The sequence below is a fragment of the Trichoderma atroviride genome, chromosome 7 (assembly GCF_020647795.1).
Source record: "Trichoderma atroviride chromosome 7, complete sequence".
NCBI lineage: Eukaryota > Fungi > Ascomycota > Sordariomycetes > Hypocreales > Hypocreaceae > Trichoderma > Trichoderma atroviride.
The window spans coordinates 3,166,111-3,177,117 of record NC_089406.1 but is presented as its reverse complement, the minus strand read 5'-3'; the positions used below and the strand labels follow the sequence as shown (position 1 = coordinate 3,177,117).

At 51.4% G+C, this 11,007-nt stretch overlaps 1 protein-coding gene across 1 annotated transcript; it reads right to left on the bottom strand.

Moving 5' to 3' along the window:
- Nucleotides 1-1,945: 1,945 nt before the first annotated feature.
- On the bottom strand, nt 1,946-10,807 carry TrAtP1_013040 (uncharacterized protein). Its single transcript, XM_066115769.1, has 4 exons — nt 6,721-10,807; nt 5,533-6,660; nt 5,380-5,471; nt 1,946-5,310 (listed from the first exon to the last, which is right to left on the bottom strand). Exons 1-4 carry the CDS (start codon nt 10,357-10,359, stop codon nt 2,793-2,795), a joined length of 7,377 nt encoding a protein of 2,458 aa, XP_065971869.1. The 5' UTR covers nt 10,360-10,807; the 3' UTR covers nt 1,946-2,792.
- Nucleotides 10,808-11,007: the final 200 nt, after the last annotated feature.

Genomic DNA, 11,007 nt, shown 5'->3' with positions numbered 1-11,007 from the left:
TGTGTTGTTCTGCTCGCTCATTAGCTGCAGCGCCTATTACCTGCTGTACCCGGAGTCCTACCAAGAACCCGCCGATCCACAGCAAAGGCGGCCTCCCGCTGCGATCATTCTTCTTTTCTACTTCACTTTGTCAATCAGGTAAATTCTTCTTCATCTTTTAATTTTCCTTGCCAAGCTAGCACGTATGCAGCGGCTGGTCTACTTGATTCTCGATTCTCTTCTTTCCGCTGCCATCCCCCCCTAATACGAGTTTCAAGCCCGTGGCCGGAGATCGGGACTGCGGAGCAACTGCAGGTGCTCTATTACGCAACGCCTGTTCCTGCCAAGACGGAGTTCTGCATGTACATGTACTTGCAAATGCGAATCTCGTTTGGCCCTTTTTAGCATGTGCTTGTGCTTTCGCTTACACGTGCGTATGAAGACATATTGACCGAGTGATGCAAGATGCAAGCAGGCAAATACATCGATAAAAAGAGGATAAAATTTCCCATCACAAGAGCAACCCAGCATTTGATCCAAAACGCAGTCAGTGCACCAAAAACGCCTTGCAGATCACCAGCAAAACGCACATCATCCCAATCCTCCTCATCAAAATCCCGCCAAGCCCTGCCTCAGCCCCCTATAAAAAGCACCAGACGCCGCCCAGGCACCCACTTTAACCCACACCACACCTACAGCGCCGTTCCCGGGCTCCCTTTTCCTCTTTTTTTTTCAGGGGCTCCTTATAAGGATGCGCGTCTCTCCCGCAGCACGTCACGTCACTGTGGGCTGCCCCTCGATGCTGTTTTGCTGCAGGATTCTGCACATCCCACTCTCCCGCTGTGCTGTATCAAAAGTATCAGAGTCCATATATGATAGAAGCAAGCATGCACGTTGTTCAACATTGACAGCATGTATCGAAACTCGGCGCAATCCCTCCAGTGCCAAGCCCGCAGAGATTGTATAAAGCCTTCAATCTCCCAAATTGCCAAATTACCTTCTCTCCGCACAGCTAATCCCCGGCCCCGAACTCCGTATTTGTAACCATCACAAATTCCGCAGTATTTTTTCATGTCTCTTCTTTTGCTGCCCATATATCGCGAATTAACCACGGCATCACTTGTCGAACATATAGACGCATGTACCATCTCATCTCGACTAAGCCAGCCAATCCTCACCAGTCCCCCACAGATCATCAGCCCGCTCGCTACTCTGCACATCTGGCCTGCAAAAATATATAAACAGTAATCCTTGCTATATAGAGCAATAAATAGTAACACCGCCGCACAAACTTACACCAACGCAGCCTCCGCCACGATCCCAAATAAAATAAAAATCTCACACTTACGCGGTATCTCGCGTTCCTATAGTAGCCTACCTAGACGCATATAGTAGATGGTTCGAAAAAGGATTTCCCCTCAAACATCTCCAATGAAATAGTCAACACTTCCACTTCCTCTCACAACATCCTCACTCTTCTTAAACCTATTCACGCCCATCCCACGTAAAAAAAAAAGGCAGTCAGTTGATACAAGAGCAAATCAGACATCAAAATCCATACACTGTGCAGTACACTCGAGCACTGCCTCCCAACAGTCCTCCCCACGCGGAGTACAGACAAATGTCAGATATGACACCGCATGGTATTACCATATTTGCCAAACACTTCCACAAAGCACTGCCTTGAACACCCCCAGAACATGTTCGTCACTTGCCAAAACGGGCAACATTCACGACGCCCCTCCCATCTCTTTTGCCAGGTGAGACATGAGACACTGCAGGAATACAGCCACAAAACTTCATTTCTTCTGCACTCAACTGTCAAAATCCTTCCTCTCTCTTTTTTGTCCCTACCTAACCCAGCGTAACAATACATCCATCTCGCATCCAAAATAAAGTTGATTGTCAAATATTCCTTCTCAACTAAGCCACTAGATTACGCAAGCTTGCTGGCCATAGCCCCTACGCCAAGACATTCATTCAATTATTCAATTCACCTATTTCTCTCCCTCATTTGCCGAGTTAACCGTAGCATGCGTGTAACATGAAGACAGCGGCGCGTAAAATCCCTCTTCGCCTCTCCCTTCGATCCATCAAGGATAATCGTACAGCTCTCACCCCAGTGTTAGGGTAACCCTATGCCTCGGATACCCTTTTCCTCTTTTGAAACTTTCCTTTACATATCATACAAAAATGGCCAACGTCATGAATCCTTCCAAACATCCCCAACCCGCACTACGATCAAGCAATCAATCAGACAGATTGCAAGATTAAAAAAAAAAAAAAAGATGTGATATCGTCGTTATACAATCCCCCCTTTCCCGTCTAACCGTCCAAAGTTCATAACTAGACCCTGAAATGCGAATGCCATATAACCTTTGCTTGCTTGTTTTGATAAAAAATCCGGTTTCTTTTTTAATACATCGATGGTATCGAAGAAATGTGCTATTATCCGTCTCTCTGATAGGTAAACAGATAAAACACACAAAAGGGCAAGTATGTAGGTGAGTAAAGAGGTAAAATATAGATATGTAAAGTTGCATTATTTTTTTCCGTCTGAATCGATCCCTCGTGGTCGTAGAGACCGCCGTAAAAAGAAAAAACAAAACCATGAATAAGTAGAGAAAAAAAAAGACAAATAGTAGTGTACAGAACGATATCAAGTTCCGCGCCTGACAAATGTGGTAAAAATGTTCTGTAGCGCGGTATGATAGTAGAAGGCTCCGATTAATCAAAATAGGCAATCAGGTTGGCTAGAGCCATCGTACCGACGCTTGACAAAAATCGACCACCCTCTCTCTCTCTTTCTTGGGCTATCGTCGCACTCTCTTCTCACGGTCGCTTAACAAGGCCCCGTCGGCTTCGTCGCCTCTCCTCTTGCGGCCTCGGTCATCCCTATGTTCCCTGCGCTGCTCCTCTGTACGCTGTGTTCCGTCTCTCTGGTTTCCGCGGTTGACTCTATTGCCGCTTCTATCATCACCGCCCCTGCTTCCAGCCCCGCCATCGTTCCTATGTCGTGACTCTCGGCCACTGCTCGGTGTTGCCGCTGCTGCATCCCGAGAGCTGCCGTCTCGGGTCGACCTACGATTGTCCCTATCTTCGCGAGCTCCTCCTTCAGTGCCGCCAGCTGATCGCCTCTCTCGGTGCTCACTGTGTTCTTTGCCTTCGCCTCTCTCTCGTTCTCGGCTGCTCCGGCGAGACGGCCGCTTGGAGCGATCGTTTCGGCCATCCCGATCTCGTCGGGCCCGTTCATGCTCGCCACGTCCTGATGCCTCTTCTCCGTTCAATGTGCCACCTCGCGCAGACGAGTCATGCCATTGTGCTTCTGGGCGATCCGGCGTTGGAGGAGCCATGTCTCCTCCGGCCAAAACTTGAATGTCAGAATGACCAAGCATTTGTCGGGGAGGGTTGGAGCGAGGGCCAGTGGGCCGTCCCTCGTTGGGCATGGAAGCCTGAGCTTGCTGGAGCATATTGTTGATGCCCGCCAGCTGTCTTCGTCCACCACCCGACCTGGACGGTCTGTCACCACCAGATGCAGGGCCCGTGGGCACGTTAGGCTCCAGCGGAAGAGAGCTCGTGGACATCCTAGGTCCTGGCCTCTCAGCGTTTCCGGATGAAGACATTGAATGGCGGTTATGATTGTGTCCATGCTGCCCATGCTGTCCATGGCCAAAGGGAGGAGGCCCCGGAGGTGGTGGTGGTGGAGGGGGGGCGTTGGGTAAGGAGGTGCTGCCCATTTGAGCAAGTCGATCGGGATGCACTCCAGATGATGCGCCCGCACCACTACCTTGGGAAGAGGGTGGATTCTCTTGTGCACCACCGCTGCCGCCAAAATTCCTCAATCTATCAGCTTGTGGCCCGGCAGGAGTGCCCGAGGGAGCTGATGGTCCATTGTTATTGTGCTCATAGCCGCCACGCCGATTGCGTCCGGATGCAGGACCTGAAGGAGGATGTCGTTCTTGTGAAGGTGCTCTAGGCGCGTCGGGGGCACTGAATCGATTGTCGGGTCGGTTTGACATCACCGGCGGCCCGCCTGGTTGATTATTTCTGGAAGCACCTCGTCCTCGTCCTCTTGGTCCCAGAGGGATATCCGGGGTAGTTGTAGGCACCGGGTTCAGCCGTCCGTAGTTTTGATCTTGATACAGTGGCGGCCTATGATCAGGCTCCTGTCCGAGGGCTGATCTATGGAATGCTGCCGAAGACGAATCTCGAATCTTATCCACGTGGGCTCGATCTCCGTCGCGATCCGCCCCCTTACTACTACGATAGTTTTCACCACCGCCACCACCTGGTGAGCGACCACGAGCACTTCTTCCAGCTTGTCGACTATCTTGCTGAAAGTTGTGCCCATGTCTATCCTCGTATGGGCCAGACGGAGGACCATGTTCGTGTCCGTATCGTCCACTTCGTCGAGGTGACTGAATCCGAGGGCCTCTCTCGCGTCCATCACGCCCGTGCGTACCGTCGTCGCGATCATCGATCAATGCCGCTCGCTCAGGGTTGATGGCTTCGGCCGAATCCTGTGGCCCTGGTCTACGAGAACGAGGCCCGCGATCCTGCTCTGGACCTCGACGGGTTCGATCCGTATCATCTTGAGCAAATAGCGCCGCCCTCTGAGGGTTCATGGCTGGCTCAGATGCGTCTGCGGGGCCAGAAGGAGCCGTAGGTAGCTGAGAAGACGTGTCATTCGGCCGATCTTGGGATCTATTAGCCCAGGAGTCTCTTGATCCCCACTCGCGGTCTTGTTGTCTTGGGCGAGGTGGCAAGTCTGTTGGGCCAGCATCCCGAGGCATCGTTTCGTTTCCGCGCCGATCTACGTATTCGCGAGAACGGTCCGGTCGATCTGATTCGAGATTTCGAGGTTCCCGAGGTTCCCGAGGTTCTCGAGGCTCCCTTGCGTCACGATGTTCTTTGCCCTCTCTAGCATCACGGCCATCCCAAGTCTCTCGCGGCTCCCGCCCATCGCGCTGCCTGTGGTTTTCTCTCGAGTCTCTCATATCCCGGCGATCATGTCCGCGATTCTGAGGGTATCGTTCTTGGGTGAAATGACTTGGTATCGGAACATCTGGTCTACTAGGGAGATTATGTGCCGGCCTGTCAGGTAGCGTATGGGAGCGAGGATCGTTTCTAGGCCCAAACGAGCCCGCACCACCTTGACCGGCGGCCATTGGAGTAGACGACCGGGGAATGCCAGATGCGTCTTCCCGAGTCATTGAAACGTCTCTCTTGGAGCCAGAAGGTTTGACAGGTAGAGCGGAGTTGGACTGGGACTTTCCGTCCTGGACTTCTCCATCTTCTCTTTCAGCCGTAGACGGCCTATTTGCTGGTGATCTGTGATTTTGGGAGTCAGAGCCGGACTTAATAAGACATTGATGATTAGAAGTAAACCGATTCACGTACCTCGCGGTGTGTGGCTGAAAGTCTGTAGCCGTAGCACGTAGATTCGTTGCAGCTGATGTCGATTTATCAACTTCCGACTGTGAGCCGCCGCCCTATTGTTTGAAGCATTAGTGATCTGCACAAATAGCAGTCTTATTGTTGAGAGATATTCACCGCATTGGGCCTGAAAGCCTGAACCATGACCCATCTCGACTTTCTCTTTTGTAGCTCGGACATGGCACCTTGAGCGGCAACTGATAAATCCACTCTGTGGCCTTCCTCGCTGTCGGGCGATGTCTTGGGTGCGGCTTCTTGTTTGGTAATCTTTTGGAGCTGCGTCGTAAATTGGGTGGCCATAAAATCGATGGCAGGGAAGTAATCCAAAACAGCCTTGAGAACGGTAATGGCGTTTCTGATGTGCATCCACTCCGTCCCGGCCAAACAACTTTTCAGTGCTGTATTCAAGTTCTTATGCCAACGGAACAAGAGATCTTTGAACTGAGCATGCTCCATCAAAGTATCCGGTTCCCCGTCCTCCTTGAGACTGACAGCGAATCCAAGATATGGCCGGTCGCTAGGCCCCTTGCCTTCCTTATCATATGCGCCTAAACGAGGCTGATCTTTGTTGTGCCTACCTTTCTCCGTCGTCTCGTTCTTGTGCCATCTGGATAGATCTCGGAGTATCAGGTTGATAAGCCTTCCAAGGTATTCAGCTTCTCTGACAGAGCTGGTGAAGATTAGTGCACGCAACCGGTTGGCGTTGAAGAGTCGATCATAAAGTGACATGAGCTTAAAGTTCGGCGCTCTCAGTTCATGCAGTGCAAGGATAAATTTATAGGTATACTCGGTGTCTGCTGGGGACAATAGAGCTCTGGGGAGGAAGCATTGTTCCAATAAAATATCAGAGAGGCTGTCGGTCTTGATTTTGGAGTCGGGACATATAGACTGGAACTGCTCGGCCAAGCATTCCATCCATTTGGTTCTTCGTTGGCGGTGTTCCTTAAGCTCCATGGAGAGGCTGAGCTGCTGTTTCAAGAGTTCCTGTCTCTTTTCATTCTTTCGCTCTTGGCCTCTGCGGGACATGTCCGAACGATCTCTAAGAATGGCTTGGCCTTCGCTCTCGAGTCGATCTTTCTCTTCTTTGTACATGTCTTCGGGACAAAAGAGGTCGCCAAGCTGCAGGGTCCAGAAGACAGAATAGAGTTCCGGGTTGATCTTTTGCCAGACTTCTGGACGCACGGCCTCTTTCAAAGCTTCGACTATAGGCTGCAGAGGGGCAAGTGTCAATGATTCGTCGAGTTTCTGCTTGTATTTTGCATCAGTCGTCGAACGTGAGCCAGGGGAGGCGTCATTATTTCCCACCTGTTCATCATTTGCGGAGGCTGCTAGACCTGACTTGTCTTTCGGTTCGTCGCTCATAGAGACATCCCCCTCCTTGTCGGTAGCTTCCTGTGTAGACTGTGAGTTCTCCTTTGTACTTTCCGCTTCCCTCTGACCCCAAGGATAAAGTCGGTGCGAGAGGCTAGATCTGCCAATCAAGAAGGCGATGCTTGTATCTAATCCATATGAACTAATCAATTCATTGATTGATGGAACCAAAGCATCAAACGCCGAAGGATCAAGGTTGCTCCAGATAAAATCAAGATATTGTATGAGGATCTGGTGAGAATCGTCGATGACGGCGGACAAGTATTTAATGTGGGCTTCATCTTCGGGCACTTGATATATGGCTGACTGGCGATACTGTGCGAGATTAAGAAGCACACGGGCAGCGAGTTTCGAATCGGTGAGGGCCAGTATAAGCCTCTTGGAGCTCTTAACACTGTCGAAGCGCCTGTCCTGGCCTCGAATCAATGTATGGCGGCGCAATCGTTCTCCACCAGCCATGGACAGAACCTGAGCATCGGTAAAGTCCACAGAGTCGACAATGCCGCCCATGGACGTGATGAATTCTTTCAAGATGATCAGATCGGTAGAATTACCGCGTTGAAGCTGATCGTTGACGTATTGAAGAACAGGAATGGGATCAATGGCCGAGTAGCGCTTGAAAATTTTACCCGAGAACCTTGACAGAGCTTGAAGCCATTTGCTGGTTGTAAGTGCATGGTCGGCTTGTGTGCGACTTCGAGATTTGCCAAGAGAGTTCATCAGAGACCAGACAAGGACGTCGTAGGAGAGGTCGGTAAAATATTTGGCACATTCGACAAAGCCTTCTATCAGGTTGGGGTAAGACTCAAGCTGTTCAAATGCAACCCGAAAGACGACTCCAGGAGAAGAATAACTTGTTTTGGCTAGTTGCTTAGCCATCTCACTGATGTTTGTAAGCGAAACACGCTTCATAGTTCCTCGTGTCTCTGCAGTAGCACGAGCAAACACTGCACGCATGGTAGGTAAGCGAGATATCTGTCCCTCAAACCATTCCGCGTAGATAGAGTATCGTGTAGTTAGTGGATATCTGCGGAGCATGTCCCAAACAGCGTTGACGACGGCTACATTGGCTTTTGTATGGCTGAGAGCCGGCACAAGGAGCCTGCGAAGAAGGTCATGCCATCGGGAATAGTTCGACTCAGATGTATTCTCACTCAGACTTTTGTTTCCAATGCTAGCCAGCTTAGAGAGTAGAGTCTCGTCCTTGCCAATGCTAACGCCAGAAATGTTGAGAAAGGTGTTGCACAAAGTGAAGACGTCGTCCACAGTTTGACAGACCGGAATGTTATCGGCCCATTCATCCCAGTAGAAACGGTAATTTTGGCTCTCGTTAGTATCCCATTTGTCCGGATATGGCCATCGCCAGATCTTCTTAACTGGTAGTCGGGTAAGCCGAACACTTCCCTTTGCAACGCCACTCTGATCTGCGGAGAAGATTTCTTTGGTTGGGCAGTCGACTTCGGCTCCTTTGTTGAAGGGCTTTGGGCGGCTATCGTTGAAGACTTTTTCCAAAGAGACATGCAATACGCGATGAATTCGAGAAAGGACTTCAGGGAATAGCTCTGGAATCCATGGGAACTTTCCAAGAATGAAGAGTGACTCTGGAATGGCGCCGATTGTCAAAAGTTGAACAAGTAGCCTCACTTTTTGTTCCAATGGCTCCGGAAGGCTCTTTGAGTCCTCGTGAGCTTCTGCATTTCCAGATGTCTTCTGCTCAGGCTCCGCTTTCTTCAACGGCTCTCGCCTGGAAGTGTTGGTTGGCGTGGGATTATCGTCGTCGCCCTGAGGAAGAACACCCGCCATGAGCAGAGCATTCATTGGGCCACCTCGCGATTCCTTCTCTTCCTGCTCTATTACTTTGGTTTGCTCTTCGCGGACATGCTCCATGTTTTCGTCAGGGGGCGACAAATGGGGGTAGATGTCGGTGAGCGAGATGAAGCCGACTTTGATAAGAAGCGCGGCCAAATAGAGCAGGTTGGCAGGGAGCACATCTAGTTTATCCCGAAGCTCGCTGTTGTAGAAGAGCAATTTGAATCCCAAGAGCTGCGCAGCAACCTTATTGCCTGGAGGTGGGAGAGTCTTTGTCTCTTCTATCCACTGGCGCTCGATATCGGTAGTCGATTCGCTGCTATTGCCATTGGTGAGCTTTGGCCGGTAGGAAGCCAAATTTGATGGCTCCCTGCCGCCCAGTTCGAAGAATGCTGCCAAGTGGACTTCGCGTGCTCGGGCCCAGAAAGCAGTATCTCGGGCCAGTCTCTGTTGTGCATTGAGTTCCTCATCTTCTTCGGTAGTATTCCAGTAGAGGTAATCCGGCTGAGCCCAGGTTGGTAGGCCACCTGTATAGACTGAGGAGCCAAGTGTGAGATGCGAGCGCGGCCACCAAGAGCTGATGCGCAGAAACTTGACGAAGAATTTGAATTGCTTAATCAGAACGGCGGCAGCGACATCAAGAGTGACGTCAAGCACTCGCCCAACATCCAAGTCAAAGGTTCCAATCAGAGCCTTTACCCTCTCAAAGGTCTGTTCTGCGAGTTCTGGAGCGGGTGATGGTATACTACTGGTTGTGAAGAGCTCAGTGACAAGCTTCGAGTAGCCCTCCGTCTCTTCACGCAGGAGGTTATAGTTTGCTTGCCGGTAGAGTAGGTTTGTCGCCTGCCTCACACCGAGCCTGGCAAACGTGTCCCGAATAAGCCCAAGCTGCTGAAGCAAAGGCGCATCGAGCACTTGACGCATAAGCGCAGGGGACACCTCGGTGGCAACAAGAAAGTCGCGAAGAGAAGGGCGATATATTTCAGGCTCATTATCCATAACAATGGCCAGCGAATCGAGAAGCAGCGTATGGGGGGCGACGTAGGAATCCTTATTTACCTCTGTCGCTTCATCTCCCAAGATCTCCTTGACACATTTTCCGGCATCAGTTGCATCCAGCCTACCCTCAACAACGGCGTGAATGAATTCCTGGAACAAGCTGGACAGTTCTGTGATGTCAACGTCTTCTCGTGATTGCACACCGTGTTGTACGATTTCCTCTCGCCCGCGCTCTGCCCATGATCGGATCTTTTCCTCTGTGAGATTATCATAGCGATAATTTGATCCAGTTGGCGTGCCGTTTTCCGATACAGACTCGGCAGGGTTATTGGTCGGTGGGAGCGGAGCAGGAGGAGGCTTCGCAAAGGTGGGTGGCGGCGGTGGTTGTTTAGATACAGGAGGACTTGATGCCTTTGGAGCTGCCGGAGACTGTTGTGGCGTCTGCTGAGAGGAGGAGGTGCTGGGCCTTCGCGCGGCTTGGGACTGGTTCTGAGGGTTCTGCTGATTTTGCGGGCTCTGCTGGTTCTGCTGTTGCTGTTGATAGTTACCGCGTATGTTGTGGCCACGCGACGAGTCTCGTCGACCGGCGTTTTGATGTCTGCCTCGCCCTCGGCCCCGGCCTTGACCCTGGCCCTGGCCCTGGTTCATGTGGTTCATGCTGTCGTCTCGTTCGTGATGCGCGATTTCTGAGTCGCCTGGATTGTGTGGTGATGGTCTGCCTCCGTCGCCTGGTGGTCGTTCGAATCGCTTTCGCTTCGGGGGCATGACGCTCGAAGATGCAGCGAGGAATCGGCGCGTGTTATACCATCAGCGGCAGATTTCCTAGACCATCCGGGGCTGGATCTAGTTGGCGTTTAAGAGAGAAAGAGAGTGACGGCGCGGTGAGATGTGTGTGATCGGAAACGGCCGGTCTCTGCGTTGTAGCTAATCCTGTGGTGAAATGCTGGTGAAAAAATAGTGATGAGCTTAGCAAACTAGGGAAACATGGGCCAAAAAAGAAGCCTAGGCAGCTGCCAGAACGGCTGGACAGTAATTCGCCAGGGAAAATGGCGCTGACTCGGCTTTTCGCAGGTATGAATGATGCTTTTGCCAGGCTGCGTCCCGAGACAGGATTTTGGAGTTGAAAAGCGGCTGCGCTATCCAAATCAGGTTTGAAGAAGCCTCGCGTGAAGTCGTGAAGATGCGCTCCAAGCAGGCGCGCACGGACCATTTGCAGCCTTGCGACTAACAGACACCAGCGTAGGTACAAAGCACGAGTGGCATTGGGAGCAGCTTCGCGCTGAGCGGCGTCACGTGGCAAGTCACTAGCATGGCGACCTGAGGTTACTAAGCCAGAAGGGAAATGCGATAGGCCTACGGTTTGCCCCAATGTGGCTTACCCCGGGCAAAAGGTCATATCTAGAATTGCGCTAT

Excerpts from the sequence above, each read along its gene's own strand:
- TrAtP1_013040 (XM_066115769.1), bottom strand. The coding sequence starts at position 10,359 with ATGCCCCCGAAGCGAAAGCGATTCGAACGACCACCAGGCGACGGAGGC. Across the intron at positions 6,661-6,720 it reads CCTCCGCAAATGATGAACAG|AAACTCGACGAATCATTGAC; the intron begins GTGGGAAATAAT and ends AAATACAAGCAG. Across the intron at positions 5,472-5,532 it reads AGGCTTTCAGGCCCAATGCG|GGCGGCGGCTCACAGTCGGA; the intron begins GTGAATATCTCT and ends TTCAAACAATAG.